We start from the raw sequence: 24,224 nt of genomic DNA, 5'->3' as shown, positions 1-24,224 counted from the left end.
GGGGTGCCAAAAAAAGTATGCACGTTTTAAGCGTGACGTTCACTCAAAGGATGGCGTTAATCAAAGGAGTGCTAGCATCACCATGTGACAGGCAGGACAATGAAAGAAAATGGTGGAAGCACGGTTGAGCAAATGTCATACTACACTTTGCTACCATAGGATAAAATCTCCTAAAATGTGCACACATTTTTTTTGGTACCCTCTATATATATGGGGAAATCCCCCCACAAAATGTTATTAATTACAAAATTGTGTATTTATTCTTACATATTTAAACTTCATTCACCTTCAAAGTACTCTACATTTGATGCAATACACCTTCAAGATGCTTTTCCCACTACTCAAACCAGTTTTTGAACTCATCAATTTTGATGCCTTTTAGAGCTTCTACCGTTTTTTGTTTCACTTCCTCCATATTAGCAAAATGTTTTTTTGAGGATTTTTTTCATCTGAGGAAACAAAAAAAAAAGTCACTCGGGAGAGAACGGGTGAATAGGAATGTGAGGCTCAGGTTCAGGGGTCATGTCATTTTTGGGCCAAAAACTGCAGAACACTCAGCATGTGTGGGCAGGTACGTTGTCATGGTGGAAGAACCAGTCACCTGTATGTACCGAGGATGCCAAAAAAAGTATACATATTTTAAGAGATGTTATCTATGTATTACTTTTAGTTCACTGTAATCAGAAGTGTCTGGACAAAGTAAGCACTTTTAGCAATAATTGCAGAAGTCAAACATGACTTGTATTCATCTTTTGTTATCAGTATATATTATTACACTTTTAAGCTTTTTTCTTAGTGTGTATGTTTTTTGGCATTGTGTGCGTGTGTGTGTGTGTGTGTATCGTCAATCACCTATATATAGTATATATCGATTGTCAAAAACTTACCCTTTTACCTAGCAATTTCACTTCTAAAAAGGTATAAGTCATTTTGTACAGAATTATAGTAAACCAAATGGTAAAACAAAAATTGATTTTAAAGTTACTCCATGAAAAGGAATATCCTGCAGCTACCTAAAAGGCAATATGGGAAAATATTTATAATATATAAAGCAAGCCGAGGCCTCATCTCTACAAAATATATATATATGAAGCAGACTATAAAACCACATAAACATATAGCTATGCCTAGAAAAAATAAGTACAAACACCCAAATGTTAACAGAGGTTGTCTCTGGGGAGTAGGATTACAGGGAACTGTGTAAACAGGCACATGATCACTTCCATATTATCCAGCTATCCAAGAATAACTTTTTTTTTTTGAGTGGGGTTCTCACTCTGTCACCCAGGCTGGAGTACAGTGGCACAATCACAGCTCACCACAGCCTTGACCTCCTGGCTCAGGTGATCCTCCCACCTCAGCCTTCCAAGTAGCCAGAACTACAGCACATACCACGCCTGGCTAATTTTTGATTTTATTGTAGTGAAGAGGTCTCGCCAAGTTCCCTGGGCTGGTCTTGAACCCACAGGCTCAGGCAATCCACTAGCCTCAGCCTCCCAAAGTGCTGGGATTACAGGCTGAGCCACTGAGCCCAACCAGTTACTGCTTTTAATACCACCTTCCCCTCACCCCCCAAAAAAGAAAATGTGAAAAGTATACAGAGCTAACAGCCTCATTATTTTTAGTTTTTGAGACTAGTAGTAAATGATATCACAGCATAAAACTTGATGTTCTCTCTTGATAGAATGAAATAACAATTCTGGGTCAGGTGCAGTGACTCATCATGCCTGTAATCCCAGCACTCTGGAAGTCTGAGGGGAGAAGACCGCTTGAGTTCAGGAGTTTGAGATCATCCTAGGTAACATAGTAAGACCCTAACTTTACAAAAAATCAAATTAGCCTGGTGTTGTGGTATGTGCCTGTGGTCAGAGTAAGACTACAACTCAAAAAAAACAACAGTAACTACACCTGGAAGTGCATGACATAGAACTGAACCCTTCTTATCACATGTGTATCTAAACGCATTTTCAAAGTTCATATATCTAATTAAACACCAGTAAAACATCACCATTAGCATTTGAAGTTGCTCTAATTAATATTTTATTCTTCAACACTTTCAAAGATTCCAACATATTAGACAAATAACTTTTTTTATAACATAAATATTAATTTCTCTGGAGACAACCATATAAATCCTTTAAAATGACATGAACATGTATGAGACTGAGGTTTCTGCAGCCTATATATTCCTCTTTTGGGGGGGAAAAAATCAATGTACTGACGATTTCAACTTTTTAAAAAATGGTTTTATCAAACTGAACGTTCTGCACATTAACCTATCATCTGTGAGAGCAATGAACTCAAGCCAGGTTCCCCTGGCTTCCACAGGAGTAGACAGTCACTCCTCTAACCCAGTTCAGTCAGCTTGGACTTTTCCTATACATCACGTTATTCCAGGCAAACTGTTTACCTAGAAAGGCCTCCACCTTCTGGCATCCACTCAAAGTGTTCCTTATTCCTAATCAGAAAACAGGTAACAACTTCCTAAGGTAAGACAGAAAGACACTTGTTAAGCAGTTTCTGAGTGTCTTTCTAGGTGTTTCATAACAGCCCCATGCATACATACACACAACTCTTTAGACTGCTCCCTTCATTACTCAAATAAGAAGGAAACTATGTCTTCCTAATTCATTTTAGGTGCCTGGGACAATTAAGTATTTCACTGAAAGACATGTAATAAATGCTATTTGAGGGTATAAGGAAAAAAAGTTACCTGCTTTCATTTCGCTTAAAGAAAAAAGTGTGTTCTACCGCATACCAAAATATCAAAGAAATACACAACATACTACAAAACTTTAATACAATGTGGTTAAACACAATATTCAAATATTAAACTTTTCAAGCACATGAAAGTCATCTTCTAAAAGATAAACTGGGTCTTTTTATAGCTACTTTTGTGTAGCTTTATAAAACTTTTTCCCTCAACAATGTCTGACACTGATCTTGATACTTGTTAAAGTCTGATGTAAAATGATGACATCTCAACACAGTTGGAAATTTAGGAGATTATCCCATGCCCATCTTCAGAATTCATCATCAGAGGATCGATCGTCACCTTCGTCCCTTACTTCTCGGTATTTCCCTGAGGACTCCCCTTCTGGATTATAACTGTGCATTTTAATATTCAGTCTTTCAGCTAATTTTTGCGCTGCGAGCTTCGCTTGCATCTCCTTTAAAACAAAGAGCACAACAAAAAGTTACACGTTCACATCTCTTCCTTACAAAGTTTCAATGCAAAGCTATTCAAACAGAATCAGAAATAGAGGGGCATAAAACCTCTCATAAAACTTAGTGCTCCCTACAGCAAGATGAGCCTGACACCTGTGGCCCACCAAACACAACACGGCAATGCTTCTGAGAGCTACCAACCTGCTACAGTTGCAGTTACTGACTTCCACTAATAAACACTGCACTGAAATATCCTACCTCTGTACAAGAAACTGAGCTTAGCACACAACAGTTATAAACATAGCTATCAGCTAAATGACCATGTGTGTCACATGTCCATAGTATGTGGACATATGCACGCATACATACACCTATATGTAACATTTTAACCCATCAAATGTCAAAATTCACTAATGCTGATTGATTTCTCCAACTGACAGAGCTGTCTTTCCTAGATTAAATTATGGCTTTTAGGTTTGAGAGTTATATTTCCACGGCACAATGAAAATCCAGAAAGTAATACTAAAAAGCTGACTATTTCTTCCCAAATGTGTTTGTATACACCAAAGAACTTTACCTCTGACTGATGGCAAGTGGCAATGATCACAGCTGACTTGATTCTTCCCTTTTCTCACGCTTCTCCCACGCCACCTGAACTTCTTTATGTCCTTCCCCTCAGGCCATGAATATTATGGGTAGGTATAAGTGGGAGCTACTAGCATTACTACTACTCTGCCAAGAAATCCAATTTCAAGCTGAAAGGTTTAACTTAACCTAAGCCTATCTTGAGATAGGCATTTAAGATCTCAGAGATAATTTAGAAAACACTTCCTCAATACTATAGTCATAACTAGGCAGTAATTTTTATATACTGAAAGGAAGAAAAAGGGCTTGAAAAAACTGTCTTGAAAATACCAATCCACAGTTAAGCTTTTATGAAAAGCCAAGGCAGATTAGGTCTCATTTAATAACAATATGTGCAACAGTACCTGACTAAAATCTAGCTAAGCAATATCTAGGAAGTATGACAGGATGCTGTTCCCCTGGAGGCTTAAATTATCACTATTTAAGTATATCTTGCCCTTTCTATTTCCTCTATTGCCCTCACACTTTCTCCCATCCCATTCTTCTGTACACAAACTCTCAACATACACACTTAGAGTTTTACGCACTACACATGGATCTTCGGAGAAAGTGTTATATACAATGAACTGGGATGCCTCGCATTGTCTGTTGGCAACACACCACTACCCTCCCACCCGTTCTCCTGCACTGCAGAAGACGGAAGCTTAGGAACTATATTTCTCTGATGCTTAGCAGGACTCTGGGTTAGATTCTACCATGAAGAAGCTGGCGCACGGGTTTTACAAGATGGAAGGGAAAGGAGCAGTGTTACTGCTGTCCTAACACCTAACAGGAGCAGGCAGACGCATGAGCTTTAAGATGTGAAATTTTGCTACAGACCCCCATATTGCCTAGCAAACCATCACTTTGATGGTCAGGCAGCTGTGATAGTCTCCACTGCTTCCTCCACTGTTTCCTACAGAGAGCTTTGTGACTCTCTGAAAACTCCTGGCAAATGTCTGACATTCAGTGACCAATTCCTTCTACCCAATTTCTTCCTCCTCAAACTTCCTGGAGTAAATCTGCTGACTTATGTAAGCAGCATTCAATACACAAACAAGAAAAAATTAATATCTAAATACCTCATAATTCTGTTTCTGCTGTTTCTGAAGTGCCAAAGATTCTTCTACGGAGAGCAGTTGTGTGGGCATATGGTGAAGTGGTAGAAGCCGAGCTGCTGTAATGTCATCAAGATGCTGCTTATCCCTACGCCGCCGCTCTTCTGAGGAAATGGGAGACCCTCTCCTTTGACAATGACTAGATGAATCATTCTGTTGTGAAGGTAATCTTAAGGAAGAAAACTTATACAATCAGACTATTTTCTTTTCATAGACACATTTTAAACATTCACACACACAAAAATGGCCTTTAACTTCAGGGATTCATTCTTCTCCAAGGTACCATAAAGCAGTTTACCAGTCTTCACTGCTCTAACAGGTAATAGGGGTATGGAGGGGGGCAGTGTATGCACACATGTGCATGTTCACAAGTTCTTTGCCTTTTCCTACCCTCTTTAAACCGTATACTTGAACTGAAGCTACTTTTTCACTTCTTTTTTTAAAGAACATTTGCAAAAGGATTACTGTCCAGCAGAGGAGACGAAACATGTAAGCAGTTTTCAATGCAATATAATAATACGTACTATGACAGGCATCTACACACTGGAACATAAAGAAGGAAATAGTTCTAGTGAGACAGGGAGGTTGTCAGAATAGCTTCAAAGTGAAACTGAGCAATCTTGGAATAATAAGTGCTCACCACGTAAAAGAAGGGCACCTCAGCACGAGGAGTGAGTGACAACATGTCTGTGGCATACAGGAAGAACAGGAATGCAGAGTACAGAAAAGGCAGCCAGAGAGAAGACTGGGAAGAAGCTGGGTCCAGACTGCAGTGAAAAGTTCTATCCTATGAAACAGGTTCAGCTTCGCATCTTATAAACTTCACTCTGGCAGCAGTGGAGAAGACTGACTAGAGGCAGAAAGAGACCACAAATACAGCCCAAGAGCGAGGTGAGCGCCTTCTACTTGAACAAGAAAAAAGATGAAGAACAATTACAGAGAAGATCAAGAGACATATTATGTAGGCCTTCATGACTAGCAGACACGGAGATGAAGGGAAAAAACAAGGAGGTTTTTCTATTAAGAAATATGGGAGAATGCTAGAAACAGAAGCTCTGCTTTGTACATGATGAAGCTGAGATGCCATGGAATACCCAAATGGTCAAGTTTCATAGCTAGTCAGCCATGCAAATCTACAGCTCTAGGAAGACTTGAGCTAGAGGCAGATGGAGCAGCATCCAGCATCCAGGTGATATATGAAGTCAGAGAGCATGTAGAAGGCCAAAGAGCAGACAAGGAGTCAAAGAACATACCTCATCCCACTTTCCAGTCTCCAAGCTGCTTCTCAGGCATGGAACCCTCTTAATCTGTCTATGGCCTATCGACTCAAGGCCTAGCCTTTCCTGATTTCTCTTGTAAATTTCCTAAATTCTTAGCAGCCCTCATCACTACTCCCCTACCTCCTCCCAATACCAGCTAAATAGAGATGAACATATTCTTATATTTACTGAATACATTCCATGATGTACTTACTAATGCTTCTGGTTTTCTAAAATGTCCTAGAAGTGAAGAAAGTTATCTCACTATATAAAAAAGATTACTTGATCATATTAATATAGTACAATTCAGGTTTCCTATACAGCAAAAATGTTTTGAGATTTAAAAAATGAATAATGAACTAGGGTTAAACTTTAAAGTCTCTTTCTAACCAAAAAAGCATGCTTCGGGTATTTTCAACTAGAGGTTTTCAGTTTTTCAATGAAAGGTAGTATAACGGTGGTTTAACTTTATATCTCATGTTATATCCTTATAAATACAGTATAGAAAGGTACCAGTTACCTGATTTGAATGTTAAATTTGCTACAATTCATTCCTATTCAAATAACTTGTATTTTTTCCTAAAATCTAAGAAACAAAACTACAGCAAGGAATTTAGAAGCAGGATTTTTTTAACTATTTTTAAAACTGTTCTCACAGTTTTAATCCCCTCATAGTTCTCTCCTCCACCCTCTGAAATAGTTATTATATAGTTTAACTTTTTGCAAAGTATGCAAACCTTGGGTCCTCACCTAGATCTTAAGCTCTTTGAGGAGAATCTTTACTTCATTGTGTCCCCACAGCACCTGCTACTTACATATAGGGAGCAAGCAAATGTTTTTTGCTGGGAAAGTCCATCAGCTCTTGCAATTGCTTCTCCTTACATCATAGACTAACAAAAGAAAAAGTTGTACTCTAGAAAAAGGTTCTGGAAAAAAAAGTCAAAATAAATTCTTTCTAACTCTGTGTTTATCTTGAAATGTAATACTTCCCCATCTATTATTTAAAACTTTTTCAATTATTTGGTTTCAAAACTAAATATTTTTCAACATTCCAGCCAGGCTAGTGCCACTGTTTCAATTATATGTTCTTTCCTAACTACAAGTAGTTCTCAAATAAAGCCCACTGAACTTAAAGCATTCTTTTTCTTTTTCTTAAAGAGACAGGGTCTTGCTGTGCTGCCCAGGCTGGACTCAAATTCCTACCCTTGAATGATCCTCTCACCTAATCCTCCTGAGTAGCTGGGTCTGCAGGCAAATACTACTGCCCCTGGTTTCTCCTAACTTTTTGTGTTTTATAATATTACGTTCTTGTGATAGGCTTGGTTCCAATGGTACTTACACGTTGGTTTTAAATTTATGTGATGGGGGCACTGGATTTTTGGCTCGCGTTTCTAACACTTCCATGTAATGAGGCTTCTTCTGAGATCCACTATGAAGGCCTGTCAAGTTCTCAGCACTTGTGTTCTCTCCTGTCTGGTGTTCACCTTGGTCTGCAACTGTGATCCTTTGCAATCTGTCAATAAGCAGATTGTCAAAGTTGCTGGAAGTATCTTCTGCTTGACTTGAAACACAATGCTCAGGGAGAGGCTTGCTAGCTTCAGATAAAGAAGGTGCCCTGGCTGTTGAAGCTGGACACTTGTTCACTGTGTACTCAGCCTCTGGAGTTTCTTTATCACGTTTATGAGTAAGATGTACAAGTCCTTGTTCTTGAGAGGTCGTCTTAGATGACTTGATGTTATTATCTACAGAGGAACAGCCAGGAACTAGTGATGAAGTATCAAGTATCTGGTCAGTATTGTGGGCCTTAACTGTGTCCACATCGACTCCTGCAATTGCTTTTTGTCTTAGTTTACAGTCTAAACTAACAGGATGAAACAGTTCACTTTTTCCTCTAACTTCTTCACATTCTGCAATGGCAGCTTTCAGTTTGGCAACAGAGTCTAAGATCTTTTTACCTTTGTCGGGCAATTTGCAAATGAATTTTCTGTCAAATGAAAAAGAACATGTTTACATTACATTCGTGTTTATAAACTTGAGATATAACATTAAAAAGGCAAAGCATCATATTAAAAGGGAGAAAAGTTTACCTTTTTTAGTCAAAAATCTGATTTCTAACTGTCCCAAAACAGGAACGAAACAAAATTACCCACACAGCCCAGAAAACAAAGGTATGCAGGAAGAATAGGGAATATATGCCTCATTTGTCTCACCTAACTAGAATTTCAGCAGAAGCATTTTAAGCATACAATAATCACATAAGACATTCCAAAAATCAGTTTTTACAATGTGATCTCCACACCCTGACAGGAGTGGGGGATGAATCTGTAAGGTCAAAACTATGTCCTTAAAAATATTAGAAAATACATGATGTTTGTTGACATTATCGCTCTGAAATGGAATGGGTACTTGTGTATTCTCATATTTTAGACTTCTCCATCACATTTCTGATAAATCAGTAAATATCACTAGGTATAACACATATAAAACAAGAGCTCTCTGGGGTGCTCCATAATTCTTAGAGGTAAAGGAATCAAGAAATAAAAAAAATTAATTAGTTGCTATAGAGATTTTAACCCACTCTGAAACAGGTGTCAAAACCCCTGTTTGGGGGGAGGTGGGTTGTTTGTTTTAATGGAAAAAGGTCTCACTATGTTGCCCAGATTGGTCTCAAACTCCTGGACTCAAGCAATCTTCCCAACTAGGCCTCCCAAAGTTCTGAGATTATAGGCGTGAGCCAACACACCTGGCCTAAAACATCTGTTTCTACTAGGAAGCTCCCCTTTTCCTGGATGACAGAAGTTCTTTTTCTGATTTCCTTGTCTTTGGCTATATAATAAATAGAAAAGAATGGTTACATCTTAGATCCTCTATTCTTTTGAAACCACGTTAATTCCCACGATTTCAACTATTAACAACTCTCTGTTGGGATTCCTGTATTTCACCAGCCGCCTTCTCTCTGGAGCCTCATAACCACTTCTCCAGCTTTTAACTAGTCAGTTTTTAATGAAACAATGTCTGTCCTGCTCTCCCCTCAAGTCAGCACACCCTAAGTTAAGTCAACCTTAGATCTTTTTCTCTCCCCTAATTTTCCTGTTTTTGTTCGTTGTTCTCCATATAGATGGAAACTTTGGCCATCTCTGTCAACTACATATTCAAATTATTCCCAATTCCACAGCCACCTCTCTAGCTTACTTTCTTACAAGCCTTTTTGTTGGAAACCTCTAAAAATATCCTCCTACTGTCTTCTGCCTTTTATTCCTTCAAACCATCCCGCACCAAGCTGCTAAACAAAGTTGCCTCAAAAACAAGCCATCTTTATACATCGTTCCCCTTGCTATAAACTCCGTAAGTCAGGCAGCTGAATGAGTCGAACTTTGTCGGCCTAATATCCTGCTCTTTATATCCCATTTCCTACGGTTTCTGTAAGAACAGGACGAAAACATTTATTTTGGGCCGGGGAGTGGGGGGCACAATAGGGCTTAGCACTCTCGCTTCATGGAACCCGCACCGGAGGTGGGTAAATAAAACCAACGCGGAGCCACCAACTAGCGGAAACGCTCAGCAGGGGACCGGGACAGGAGCCGCCTCGCAAGCCAGGGTGAGGACGGCTCTGCGGCTGAGGCCATCAGTCCGCCCGCCGCAGGACTGAAAGGAACCCCACGGAGGCAAGGTCACCTTCCGGGGAAGGGAACGGAGTGGGGGGAGGAGAGAGGAGCGTCCCCGGAGCCCGAAGGGCACGAGCCCGGCGGTGACTCGGCGGGACTCCAGCTTACTCGTTGCGCAAAAGTCTCTCCTGGCGCTTCAACATCTCCCGCAGCTCCGTCAAACTCCGCCGCCCCAAGTCCTCGGGAACTTGGGGCTCGAAGCCGCGGAGCAGCGAGGACATTCTGCGGAGGCTGAGGCTGAGGAGGTGGCGGGCACTCGGCCTCCTCGGCAGGCCCTGCCGCTAGCTCCGGATCCGTGGCTGCCGACGACTCCGAGGCACGAGCGGGAGTCGCCATTTTCCCGGAAGGACGACTTTTCTTCGAGTCGAATCGAGCTTTATTGAAACGCCGGAAACAAACATGGACCAGGAGAAGGGGGCGTCCCAGGGAGCGCGAAGGGGCGGAAGTTACGTCGGGTGACGTCAGCGCCTCCGCCTGGAGCGCGTTCCCCGCTGCGTGTGCCTCTGTCTGGTCGCCGGCTGCTCGTTGGTTTGTACCAGAAAGTGTTGATTGCCACCGTGACCCCCACCAGGCAGTGTGTGTTAGTCACCGAGAAGCCGTGGCTTCTGTTTTGGAGTTTACAGAATGGTGAAGGGGCGCAGGCATTAATCAAATAATCATAAAACAATATATAAGTAGGGTTGGGATGGGCACCTAGGAAGGTGTCTCTGAGAAGTGAAATTTAAGTCGAAGGCTGAGGGGTGACAACCGATGGTGATGCAGGGGAGAGTGCAAGACGAGATTTAGAAGACCCTGGCTTAGGTGTGGTGCCTCCTAGCTCAGCTTCGGGGAGTTCCGAAATGTAAAGGTTAGAAGGTTCCTTGGAGAGCGTCAGCATTTCTCATCCGGGCTCTGTGGCATTTGGAGCAGGACTTTTCATTTGCGGCACTGCCTCAGGCATTGCAGGACATTTGGTATCTCTGGCTTCTGCCTACTAGTTGCTCTGACATTCCCAAGTCCTTGTAAGCATCTAAAAGTTCTCCCCCGCCCTACGTGTCCCCCCCCCCACATGTCCAAAGGTCTAGAGAGAGGGGACAAGGAAGGAGCTGCTGTACCAGCTGGTTGAAAACTTGCCTTATAATTCCCTGTTTTGCCTACAGAAAAACAGAGGCTCAAAAACTGGAGTAAATATCTCAGGGCACAAAACCCGCAAGTGGCAGCGCCACATTGCAAGCCCAAGTGCCCAGCTACTTTTTAACATTTCAAACCCAAATGCCCAGCTGCTTTTACCCCCACATCAATTTGAAAATCCCCTTCATCACTTTAGACCCTTTTCCAATGTATGAAATTGTGGAAATGGCTTTTTTTCCAGATGTCGAGAAGAGTAAGACAGCGTAATAAGCAGACCCAGCTTTTACCTTCTTCTAGCTCAGCTATCAGAGCTGCATACCAGTGGAAGGAGTGGGAGACACCCAGAGTCACAGCAGATATCACTTGGGAGGTTTGAATGCCCCCATAGCTTCCAACCCTTCCCTCTGTAAATTTTTTAATATAGAAGATTGAAGTTTTCTGGATCCTATGTAAGATGTGATATAAACACATACAACTTCCACCTGACAAAACAGAAGTGTCATATAAAATCTGGAGCTATTCAAGGGAGCACAATTGCAGCCATTTCTTTATTTATATAATAACCAGATTAATATATCAGAATAAGTTTTCTCAATATAATCCTTGCTTTTGAGGGCTTTATTTTTTATGTTTATTTTTTATTTTTCTTTGAGTTGGAGTCTCACTCTGTCGCCCAGCCTGGAGTGCAGTCGCCGCTCCCAGCCACTGCAGCCTCGACCTGCTGGGCTCTAGTGATCCTTCCACCTCACCCTTCCAAGTAGCTAGAACTACAGGCACATACCACCACGCCCAGCTAGTTTTTTTTATTTATTGTAAAGATGAGGTCTCACCAAGTTGTCTAGGCGGATCTTGAACCCGCGAGCTCAGGCAATTCACTCACCTCAGCCTCTCAAAGCTCAGGATTACAGGCTGAGCCATCGAGCCTGACTTTTTATTTTTTTATTTTAAAGATGTGGGGTACAATTCAGGGTTAGGTATACAAATGTTCATTATGCAGGTTCCTTTGTTGATGAGGTGTGCCCCTCCCCCCATCCCCTGGCAGTTTCCCACTACTGCCAATCCTTTTCTTATAGTATTAAGATAATTGTTCAAGGTCTGCTTACGAATGAGAACATGTGATACTCAGTTCTTTGTTTCTGTGATTGATCACTCGGTAATATAGACTCTAAGTCCATCCAAGTTGCTGTGAAGCTCATACTTTTGTCCCTCTTTGTGGCTGCATAATATTCCATCATATATATGTACAATATGTTTTTTATCCAGTCCTCTTTCGATAGCCCAGTTGGTTCCATGTTTTTGCTATTGTGAACAATGCTGATATAAATATACTTGTGCAGGTATCTTTTTCAAAGAGTTATTTGAGTTTTCTCTGGGTATATTCCTGGTAGGGGGATTGCGGGGTTGCATGGGAGGTCGATTTTTAGCTCTTTTAGGAAATGCCAAACTCTTTTCCACAGAGGTTGTGCTAGTTTACACTCCCACCAGCAGTGTAGATGTGTTCCCTTTCCCCACATCCTCTCCAGCATCTGTTGTTTTTGAGTTATTGATTATGGTCATCCTGACTGGAGTTAGGTGGTATCTCAGTGTGATTTTAATTTGCATTTCTTTGAGACTGAGCATTTTTCCATGTATCTGTTGGCTGCTCATGTGTCTTCTTTTGAGAAGTGTCTATTCATATCTTTTGCCCAATTTGTAATGGGGGTGTTTGTTTTATTCTTTTCAGCACATTTGAGTTTCTTTTAAATCCTGGATGTTAGGCCTTTGTCAGATAGACAGTTGGCAAATGTTTTTTCCCCGTCTGTGGGCTGTCTCCCTGTTCTCTTGATGGTTTCTTTGGCTTTGCAGAAGATTGTCAGTTTGATGAGGTCCCCCTTGTCTATCTTCTCTCTTAAGGCATGGGCACTTAGGATTTTGTTCAGGAATTGGTTGCCAGTTCCAATTTCCATAAGGGTCTCTCCTGCGTTTTCTAAGATTCTTGTAGTTTGAGGTTTTAGATTTAGGTTTTTTACTCATTTAGAGCTGATTTTTGTTAAGGGTGATAGGTAGAGATCTTGTTTTAATCTTCTGCATGTAGTCAGCTAGTTTCCCCAGCACCATTTACTGAATAGGTTCTCCTCTCCCCAGTGGTTGGTGGTGGAGGCTTTGTCAAAGATGAGTTGGAGCCGGGTTTGGTGGCTCAGCCTGTAATCCCGCGCCTTTGGTAGGCTGAGTGAGTGGATTACCTGAGCCTACGGGTTTGAGACCTGCCTGGGCAGCGAGACCTCATCTCTACAATAAATCAAAAAATCAGCCGGGAGTGGTTGCACATGCCTGTAATTCCAGCTACTTGGAAGGCTGAGGGCAGAAGGATCGCCGGAGCCCAGCAGGTGAGGTTGCGGTGGCCGGAAGCGGCCACTGTACTCCAGTCTGGGCAACAGAGTGAGACTCCAACTCAAAAAAAAAAAAAAAATGAGTTGGTTGAGAAATTGAGGTTTTGCTTCTGGAATCTCTATCCTGTTCCCTTGGTGTATATGCCTGTTCTTGTACCAATACCAGGCTGTTTTGATTATTGTAGCTTTATAATGAAGTTTAAAGTCTGGGAGTGTGATGCCTCTCACTTTGTTTTTTGTTTGTTTGTGTTTTTTTTGCTCCAGTTTTTGAGCCTCAGTTTTTCTCAGGCAAAACAGGGAATTATAAAAGACAGGTTTTCAACCAGCTGGTACAGCACCTCCTTCCTTGTCCACTCTCTCTAGACCTTTGGAAATGTGTGTTGGAGGGTGGGACGTAGGGTGGGGGAGGAGGACTTTTAGATGCTTACAAGGACTTGGGAATGTCAGAGCAACTAGTAGGCAGAAGCCAGAGATACCAAATGTCCTGCAATGCCTGAGGCAGTGCCGCAAATGAAAGTCCTGCTCCAAATGCCACAGAGCCCGGATGAGAAATGCTGATGCTCTCCAAGGAACCTTCTAACCTTTACATTTCGGAACTCCCCGAAGCTGAGCTAGGAGGCACCACACCTAACCCAGGGTCTCCCAAATCTCATCCTGCACTCTCCCCTGCATCACCAACGGCTGTTTTGGCTATTCCTGGTCGTTTCCATAAGAAATCCTATATTTTCATTTCCAAGTCTGAGAAGAATGCTGCTGGTAATTTAATGGGTATTGAGTTAAATCTGTAGATTGCCTTGGGTAGAATGGACATCTTAGCAATGTTGATTCTTCCAATCTTGAGCATGGAATATTTTTCCATTTGTTTGTGTCATCTTTGGTGTCTCTGAGCAGTGTTTTGTAGTTTTCGTTGTAAAGGTCATTCACATCTCTGGTTAGGAAGATGCCAAGGTATTTCATTTGTGTGTGTGCATGGCTATTGCGAATGGGATTGTGCTTTTTATTGGGGTTTCTGTTATTGTTGGTGTATAGATGTATGACTGTCTTTTGCACATTTATTTTATACTCTGAGACTTTGCCAAAGTCCTTTATCAGTGCAAGGAGATTTTTGACAGATTCTCTTGGGTTTTCAAGGTATAGAACCATGTCGTCTGCAAAGAGGGATAACTTGACTTCCTCTTTTCCAATTTGGATATCCCTGATCTCCTTCTCTTATCTGATTGCTCTAGCTAGGATTTTCAAAACTACCTTGAACAGGAGGGGTAAGAGTGGGCTTCCTTGTCTTGTTCTGGTTTTCAGGGGACATGGTTCCAATATTTGTCTGTTTAGCAGTATGTTGGCTGTGGGTTTCTCATGGATGGCTCTTGCTATTTTGAGGTATGTTCCATCTATACCAAATGTTCAAGGGTTTTTATCAAGAAGAGGTACTGGATTTTATTGAAAGCGTTTTTTGCATCTGATGATATCATCATGTGGTTTTTGTCTTTACATCTGTCAATGTATTTAATTATGTTTATTGTCTTGCGGATGTTGAACCAGCCCTACATCACCTACTTGGTCATGGTGAATGATTTTTGAGATGTGTTGTTGGGTTCTGTTTGCTAGAGTCTTGTTGAGAATTTTAGCATCTAGGTTCATCAAGGATGTTGGCCTGTAGTTCTCTTACTTTGTTAGATCTTTACCTGGTTTGGGTATCAATGTGATGTTAGCTCCATAAAATGATTTGGAGACAGTTCCGTCTTTTTTGATTGCCTGGAATACTTTCAGTAGGATTGGTATCAGTTCCTCCTTGCATGTTTTGTAGAATTCTGCTGGAAAACCAGCTGGTCCAGGGCTTTTTTTTTTTTTTTTTTTTGGATAGTTTTCTTATGACAGAGTCAATTTCCTGGATTGTTATTGGTCTATTTAGGGTCTCAATTTCTTCTTGTTTCAACCTGGGCAGGTTGTGTGATGTCAGAAAATCTTCCATTTCCTTTAGGTTTTCAAGTTTGTTTCCATATAAGTGTACATAGTAGTCTCTGATAATCTTTTGTATTTCTTCAGGGTCAGTTGTGACTTCATCTTTTGCATTTCTGATTATGTTTATTTGGGTTTTTTCTCTCTTTTTTCTAGGGGTCCATCAATCTTGTTTATTCTTTCAAAGAACCAGCTTTTTGTTTCATTGATTTTTTTTGTACTGTATTTTTGTCTTCTATCTCCCAAATTTGGGCTTTTATTTTGGTGATATGGATTCTTCTGCTGAAGCTAGGGTTTTGGTGGTTTTGCTTTTCCACCTTCCTTAGGTGATTTTTTTAGACTGTTAACTAGTGATCTTACCATTTTCGTCATGTGTGTCCCTAGAGATGTGAAGTCCCCTCTTAGAACTGTTTTCATGCCATTCCAGAGATTTTGGTAAGATGTTTCTTCACTTTCATTTGTTTCCAGAAATCTTTTAATTTCTGTTTTGATTTCCATGTTGACCTAGGAGTTGTTCAGCATCATGCTATTTAGTGTCCATGTCTTTGTAGGTTTTGTGGGAACTTTGTTGGTGTTAATAATCATTTTTATTCCGCTGTAATCTGCAAAGGTGCATGGCTGTATTTCAATCTTATAGAATTTGTTTATGCTTGATTTATGGCTGAGGATGTGGTTGATCTTAGAGTACACACCATGAGGTGATGAGTAGAATGTATATTTCGTGATTGTTTGGTCCATTTGGTCAAGTGTCACATTGAGGTTTCAGATCTCCTTATTAATTTTCTGTTTTTATGGTCTGTCTAGGGTTGTTAGTGTGGTGTTTAAGTCCCCAGTTATGATAGTGTTAGAGTCAATATCTTTTTTTAGTTTACCTAAAAGCTGCTTTATGAAAGTTGGTGCTCCTATGTTTAGGATGGATATTTCTTGTTGATGGATTGAACCGTTTATCATTGTCATGACCTTCTGTATCTTTTTTAATTTTTGATAGCTTAAAGGGTATTTTGTCTGATATTAAGATCATGACTCCTGCTTTCTTTTGTGTTCCATTCACCTGAAATTTTGTTTCCCATCCTCTTACTTTGAGTCTGTGAGTGTCCTTTCAGGGGAGATGAGTCTCTTGGAGACAATATATTGTTGTCTCATGATATTTTATCCATTTTATCATTCTATGTCTTTTCAGTGGTACATTTAGTCCATTCACATTCAGGCGAATTATTGAGATGTGAGAGTTTATCCCTGTCATGAGGTTCTTATGCTTTTGAGGACTTTAATAACCTGCTCCAGCCTTAGCTGAAAAAGAAATATTTGAGTTACATTCTTGAGTCAGGCTGATGTTAGGTGGTATGGGTAGTTGCTCCTTGGGTTCTTAACTTTGCTGCAGAAAGGAATTTCAGAGAGAGTCCAAAGTAAACTTTTAAGGTAAAGTTTATTAGAAAGGAAGATACATTCAAGAAAAAAATGTGGGTGTCTAAAAGAAAAGGACATGTGTTGGCCTTTGATAAGAAGTTGTATATAATTTTACAATGATGATTAAGCAAACTATTCCATAAGCTAAGAGTGGTGGGCTGCAGTTATCTGATCACGAGTTTTTATTACCACCTCTCAACATTTTAAGGTCACAAGGACCTTCTAAAATACGAAAATTACTTACTAACTAGATTTTTTTTTTTTTTAGAACATCATGTTTCTATTTTGGGGGTAGTTCCCTTTTGTTTTTGTGGTTTACTGCACTGGTAGTTTCACATTCCAACCCATAGGTAGTCAGGTCTGGTATACCTGATCAGTTGGGTGAATGCCAGTTATTGAAAAGAAAGATGCCTGAATGCTTAACCTGCTTTAAATTAGACCTGCCTAAGAAAACCTACCTAACTACTTGTAAACTATGTTAACTATGCCTGTCTCAAAGTGATTGTCCTTGGCAGTCCTCTCCTAAGGATTCCTCATCTGGCCTCCGGGCTCCAACAACAGGCCTTTATTCCCTCCCACAGCAGTGAAATACCATCAGCTAATCCTGAGCCACCAGTGTCCTCAAGACAAGAATGCCTTTCTTTCAAGCCTCAGAATTTGCCCTCTTCTGTTTTCCTCTTATAGAAGCTCATCCCTTCTCCATTGCCAACTGTAAATTTTGGCTCAAGTCTCACCTCCTCCTTGAGTCTTCCTAGATTATTCCAAACCAAACTACTCTTTCTTTTGAGCACACCTACAGTGCTTAAAGTTGAATCCTCACTGTATGAAACATATTGTGCTTCTCCAGTTGTGTTATTCATAGTGATTTCATTTTCCTTTCTCACAAAATTGTAAAGTCCTCTCTGTTAGGAAGCTATGATTGTACCTTTCTGTCTCCACTAATGTATATAATAGGTACTAATTGACAGAATCTTCTCTTAAAAATTTTCTTTTGGCTGGGCATGGTGGCTCAAGCCTATAATCCCAGCACTTTGGGAGACTAAGGTAAGGGGATTGCCTGAGTCTATGGTTTGGAGAACTGCCTGAGCAACTTGGCAAGACCTCATCTCTACAATAAATCAAAAAAATAAGCTGGGCATGGTAGCATGCACCTGTAGTTCTGGCTACTTGGAAAGCGATGTGGAAGGATCCGCTGAGCCCAGCAGGTCAAAGCTGGGGTGGCCATGAGCATGCTACTGCACTCCAGTCTGGGCTACTGAATGAAACTCCAACTCAAAAAAAGAAATTTTCTCTCCACCCTTTCCCCATATTCTTCTTTCTTTTAATAAAATGTCCCTCCTATATAGGTTGCAAAAATTTTTAAATAACTATTAACCATAATTACTGTGAAGATATTTTCAAGCTTTGGAACAGAATCTTTTAAAGAGTGTATCTTAGGGCTTCAAAATGTCATGATAAAAATCTGAATTTCTGCCAACACATGCATAAACTGTCAGTATCCAAGAGGCATAGCCAGTGGAGACACACCATCATCCTACAACAAAAGCAGGCTACTTGCACGTCAAAATGAAAATATGCAAAGTATTCTTTTATAATTCATCAAACAAACATGAATAATAAGTATCTAGAACACAACATTTCACAGCAGTGTCTAAGGAAAAAAATATATAAAATGGAGAAATTTAATAATGGAGAAATAACTGGGTGCGGTGGCTCATTCCTATAATCCCAGGAATTTGGGAGGCCAAGGTGGGTGGATGGTTTGAGCCCAGCAGTTTGATACCAGCCTGGGCAATATAGTGAAATCTCATCCCTACAAAAGTCAAAAGATTGACCAGGTGTGATGGCATGGGCCTGTAGTCCCAGCTACTCAGGATGCTGAGGTGGAAGGATTGCCTGAGACCAGGGCTTCCAGGTTGCTATGAGCTGTGTCATAGATATCACGCTACTGCACTCCAGCCTGGGCAAAAGAGTGATGTTAGGGTTCGGATGGGGTGAAGGCAGAGAGGCGTGTAGCACTGCCGGGGCTGGCAAGCCGGAGGCGCGTGCTGGCAACCCAGAGATCCAAGTAGATTGCAAAGAATTGTAACACACAGAGGTGAGAGAAGAAAAGATTTATTTAAGAAAATTTCACCCCCCACAGACAGGGAGTAGGCCTACACTCTAGGTGAGTGTGGCCTCTAGCCCCCCAGAGTTCTGGCTTAAATCCTTTTCTTGGAGATGTTGCACGTGACTGCCGTGACTTCCTTATTGACCACCTGTGGATGTCTTGGAGAACCTGTGATACAGAGACCCATTAATGTCCACCCACATTATCATAGCCCCTAGAGAAGGGCGAGACAAGGATTCTAATTCTCCTGCACCTTCCCAAACAACATTCCTTAGACCTAATGGAGGGTGTACTTCCCCTTATCTCCTAGGCATTCCCAGTAGGTAGGTTCAGGGGATCCTTGACTTCCCTGTAGATAGGGCCCGTTCTACTGGAAGATTAAGTCCCCACCTGCTCCCCCTCTGGGCAGGTCATAACTTTTGTAATTACAAGTTTCATGACTTTTACAGTCCTTGACCAATGTATGATATCTTAGGCCTTGTAAATTCTCTTTACTCTAGGCAAGCTTGATTGACACTATGAGATACCTGACACCAGGAAATCTGTTCCTAAAAAAGACAAAGTCAGCAAAGTTAATTTTACTTAAAGTGTACATTTCTCCAAAAGCATAGTTTCTATTTTCTCATCATTGTATTAAGATTTAATAAGAGTAAAGAAAAATGCATTTCTCACTCTCAGCCTGTCCTTTCAAGTGAGACCCCCGAATCAAAAATAAATAAATAAACAAATAAATAAATATAAAAAATATTGGCAAAATAAAGAGCAAAGAGAGAGAACAAATGTGTCACAGATTTTACATGCTTGCAGTTGAACCAGAATTCAGAAGAAATGGAGCCCAAAAACCATAGGCATTTAATCTCTGCTGAAGATTTCTAGTTGTATGTCAAGAACCCAACTGTTCTAAGAAGGAATCTGAACAAGTGTTTGGAAGTGTTATTTGTTTTTGTTTTTTAATGCCCCTTTTTAAAAAATCTAAATCACACCAATAAGGAGTAATGAGATTAAAATGGCAGTTATAAGTCTCCCAACAGACAATAGTCCAGCACCTGATGAACTCACACCTAATTCTACAGGGCATACAAACTGGAAAAGAAGAAACTGAACTATGTCTACATTCTGATGATATGATCTTATTCCTAGAGAATCCTAAACACTCCTCCAAAAAACTCCTGGGCTTGATAAATGAATTTAGTAAAGTTTCAGAATACAAAATCAGCACACACAAATCAGTAGAACTACTATACGTCAATAGAGACCAAGCTGAGAATCAAATCAAGAACTCAATTCCATTTACAATAGCAGTCAAAAAGTTAAAATGCCTAGGAATATATTTAACTAAAGAGGTGAAAGATCTCTACAAGAAGAACTACAAAACACTGATGAAAAAAATTGTAGAGGACACAAACAAATGGAGAAATCTATGCTCATGGATTTGAGGAACCAACATTGTAAGAGGGGGAACCTCAAAAAAATGAAATTATTTTCTGGAGGGCAGGCCCTTTGTAGTACAGGCTTCCCCCACTAAGCAAGTGTTCCAGGAACCCACTGGTATCAGGCAACCAGCTAGTGTTGTAAGAGGCTGCATTCAGCTTCAGTGGTTTTCTTCTTTTTCTTTGGAGATTCTTTCAGTGCATTTGCCCATTTTATGATGGGTGATTTACCAACACCCCACCACCACCACAACGCTGAGTATTTGACCAAAAACCTCATGACCCCTTTGCCCCACCCTCTCCATTCACCCGATCTCGCCTTGAACGACATTTTGTTGTTTCTCCAGATGAAAAAAGTCCTCAAAGGGAAATGTTTTGCCAATGTGAAAGAGGTGAAATAAAAATGGTGGCAGCACTAAAAGACATCAAAATGGATGAATTCAAAAACTGTTTTGAGCAGTAGAAAAAACATCTTAGTAGGTGTATTGCATCAGAGAGTAATTTGAAGGTGACTGAGGTTTAAATGTATAAGAATAAATGCACAATTTTTAATAAATAATGTATGGTTTTTTTGGGGGGGCCCCCCTTCATAAAAATTACCATATTACCCAAAGTAATTTACAGATGTAACACAATCCCTATCAAACTACCAACATCATTTTTCACAGAATTATAAAAAACAATTCTAAAATTCAATCCAAAAAGTGCCAGAATCACCAATGCAATCCTAAGCAAAAAGAGCAAAGCTAGAAGAATCATATGACCTGACTTCAAACTATACTACAACCAAAACAGCATGATACTGGTACAAGAACAGACATATGGACCAATGGAAGAGAATAGATAATTCAGAAATAAACCCAAATACCTGCAACCAACTGATCTTTAACAAAGCAGACTAAAACATGCACTGGTGCAAGGACACTCTATTCAACAAATGGTACTGGGAACATTGGATAGCTACATGCAGAAAAGTGAAACTTGATCCCTGTCTCTCCCCTGTCTAATATAAAAATTAGCTCAAAATGAATTAAAGAATTAAATGTCAGACCTGAAACCATAAAAGTCATAGAAGAAAACTTAGGGAAAACTCTTCTAGACATTGGCCTAGGTAAATAACTTATGACTAAAGCTTAAAAAGCAAATGCAACATAAACAGAAATAAGTGAATCTTAACCAAAAATCTGCACAGCAAAAGAAATAATCAACAGAGCAAATAGACAATCTACAGAATGAGAGAAAATATACACAAACTATACATCTGACAAAGGACTAATATCCAGAATCTACAAAGAACTCAAATGAATCAGCAAGAAAAAAGCAAATACCCCATCAAAACGTGGGCAAATGACATGAACAAATATCTCTTAAAAGAACATATACAGGGTAACCTCTTTCAGGTCCCCTCCCATTGTGGGAGGTTTTCTGTCTTCTTAATAAATCCTATTAAAAAAAAAAAAAGATATACAAATGACCAACAAACATATGAAAAAATGCCCAAGATCACTAATCATCAGGGAAATGCAAATTAAAACCACAATGAGATACCACCTTACACCAGTTAGTACAGCCATTATTTAAAAAAATCAAAAAATAATAGATGCTCACATAGATGGAATGAAAGAGAAAACTCCCACTGTTGGTGAGAATGTAAATCAGTACAACCTTTATAAACATTGGTATAGAAACTTCTCAAAGAACTGAAAGTAGATCTACCATTTGATCCAGCAATCCCCACTACTTGGTATCTACCCAAGGACCGGAGGTCATTATATAAAAAAGACATCTGCACTAACATGTTCATTCTATCTATCTATCTATCTACCTACCTATCATCTATCTATCATCTCTCTAATGGAATGGAATTCTATCTATCTATCTATCCAATGGAATACTATTTATATACATAATCATTTTCATTATCCACTATCAGTTGATGGGCATTTAGGTATACAAACAGAGTTGTTGCATGCACCATAGCATTCAATTATAGGGATAGAACATAATGTGTTTATCTATTTACCTATTAACAACATTGGGTTGTATCTCATGGAATATGTATATGCGTCTCATGGAATACTATTTAGCTATCAAAAAGAATGAAATAATGTTTTTGCAGCAATTTGGAAGGAATTGGAGACCATCATCTTAAATGAGCTAAAGCAGGAACAGAAAACCCAACCCCTTATGTTCTCACTTATAAGTGGGAGCTAAATTAAGGAACTGCAAAGGAGTAGAGAATGGTATAATGGACATTGGAGACTCAGAAGGGGGTGAGAGGAAGAGGAAGAGGGATGAAAAATCACCTGTTAGATACATGTGCACAGGTGGGAGTGGTAGGTACACTTAATGCCCAAACTTCTTCACCACTATACAACATGACCATATAACCAAAAATTATTTGTACTTCCTAAAGCTATTAAAACAAAGAAAAATAAATGAGTAAATAAGTGTAAAACAAGTACATGAAAAGACCAATATTACTAACTATTAGGAAAATGCAAATTTAAAACACAATAAGATACTAGTACACACCTATCAGAATATCTGAAATTTGAAAGACTGAACTTACCAAGCCTTGGAAGGAATGTGGAGCAACTGGAACCCTTATAAAGTGCTAATGGGAGTGCAAAACAGCACAACCACTTTGGTAAACAGTTTGGCAGTTGCTTAATACCTGCCATTTGACCCAGTCATTCTTCTACTGGGTGTTTACCAAAGATAAATAAAAGCATATATCCATACAAAGGCTTATACATAAATGTTCATAGCAGCTTTATTTGTAACAACCCAAAGTAGACCCAACCCAATGTTGTTAATAGATAAATAGATAAGCACATTGTGTTCCATCCCACAATTGAATACTATGGTACAGGCAACAACTCTGTTGAATCTCAGTTATACTGAGAAAGAAGGGGGGGGAAAGTACACACTGTATGACTCCACTTATATACAATTATAAGAAAATACAAACTAATCTATAGTGACAGAAAGTAGATCAGTGATTGCTTGATAATGTGAGGTGGCAGGGAGCAACTAGGGGGAAGGATGACAAAAAAGTAAGAAGAAACATTTGGGAGTTAGGGAGATGCTCATTACCCTAATTGTAGTGATGGTTATATGAGTGTATTCATTTGATAAGTCAAAACTTACTGCATTGTACACTTTCAATATGTCCAGTGTATGGCATGTCAGTTATACCCCAATAAGGCAGTTAAAAGTTCCCCTCTAGTGTCCATCTGCCTTCTTTTTTGAGAAATAAGCTTCCTTTATCTATACTCTGACTCCATTTTTTCACCATTCTTACCAGTGCCGTGAATACCCTCATGCCTGTCAAATTCAAGGAACATATCTTTTCCCTTCTCACTGGACACCATTGACAACTATCTCCTTAAAACTCTTGATACATCAATTCCAAGGTACCAATCTTTCTAGACTTTTTAGCACAGGACTCTTTTCAGGCTTTGCTCTGGGACTAGAATTAGAGACAGGGTAAAGACCTTACCACCTGGATATCCCAAAGGTTTTTCAGGCTGAACGTGACCATTTAGGGGTGACCAATCAAGGGAGGGAGCTGGGAATTAGAAATGGGGTATGAGAAAATCAGAGTGAAAACAAGGGAAGAGAAAGGTGCTGGTAAAAAGAGAGACAAAAATTGGAAGGGACAGTAAGAAGAAGAAGAATTTCTGCATAGAAATCAGAAACATAAAGCTGCATGAGTCCTTAGGAATTTACAGAGAGTCTTTATTTCCTTTCCAGCTTGAAAATTCTATCCTTCCACAAAATGTCACATTTCCCCTCTTTATATTTCACTGTGATCCCATGGCAACAAAAGATTTTCCTCAGCTACCCAAGGGTTTAGGTTGTAAAGTGCATGCACTCCACACTAAAAGTAAATTATTGCATTAGTTATCCAAATTGTTTGAAATGAGGAACCAAATTTTCAGCTCCTATCTCCCTTTTTATCAGCAAATAGTAATTTAAAGCCACTTGCCAGGGCTATGGTTCCCG

At 39.9% G+C, this 24,224-nt stretch overlaps 1 protein-coding gene across 2 annotated transcripts; it reads right to left on the bottom strand.

The window, feature by feature from the left end:
- Positions 1-2,016: 2,016 nt before the first annotated feature.
- POLR2M (RNA polymerase II subunit M) lies at positions 2,017-10,378 on the bottom strand. 2 transcript variants are annotated; one of them, XM_008058344.2, is made up of 4 exons: positions 9,943-10,378; positions 7,509-8,153; positions 4,875-5,079; positions 2,017-3,170 (listed from the first exon to the last, which is right to left on the bottom strand). In XM_008058344.2, exons 1-4 carry the CDS (start codon positions 10,053-10,055, stop codon positions 3,024-3,026), a joined length of 1,110 nt encoding a protein of 369 aa, XP_008056535.1. In that variant the 5' UTR covers positions 10,056-10,378; the 3' UTR covers positions 2,017-3,023. The 2 variants fall into 2 exon arrangements, with proteins under 2 accessions (XP_008056535.1, XP_021568153.1); XM_021712478.1 differs by having other exon boundaries at positions 7,509-7,682; positions 9,943-10,179.
- Between the last annotated feature and the right edge of the window lie 13,846 nt (positions 10,379-24,224).

Source organism: Carlito syrichta, unplaced genomic scaffold (genome assembly GCF_000164805.1).
Source record: "Carlito syrichta isolate Samal-C Ts95f unplaced genomic scaffold, Tarsius_syrichta-2.0.1 Scaffold303305, whole genome shotgun sequence".
NCBI classification, from domain to species: domain Eukaryota; kingdom Metazoa; phylum Chordata; class Mammalia; order Primates; family Tarsiidae; genus Carlito; species Carlito syrichta.
The sequence above is the reverse complement of the archived record's forward strand: the minus strand, read 5'-3'. Positions and strand labels throughout refer to the sequence as shown.

Bases quoted from the DNA above. Each gene is read 5' to 3' on its own strand.
- POLR2M (XM_008058344.2), bottom strand. From the start codon at position 10,055: ATGTCCTCGCTGCTCCGCGGCTTCGAGCCCCAAGTTCCCGAGGACTTG. The intron at 5,080-7,508 runs GTAAGTACCATT...TTCTTCCTTAAG, and splicing joins CATAAATTTAAAACCAACGT to ATTACCTTCACAACAGAATG. The intron at 3,171-4,874 runs GTATTTAGATAT...TTTGTTTTAAAG, and splicing joins AGCAGAAACAGAATTATGAG to GAGATGCAAGCGAAGCTCGC.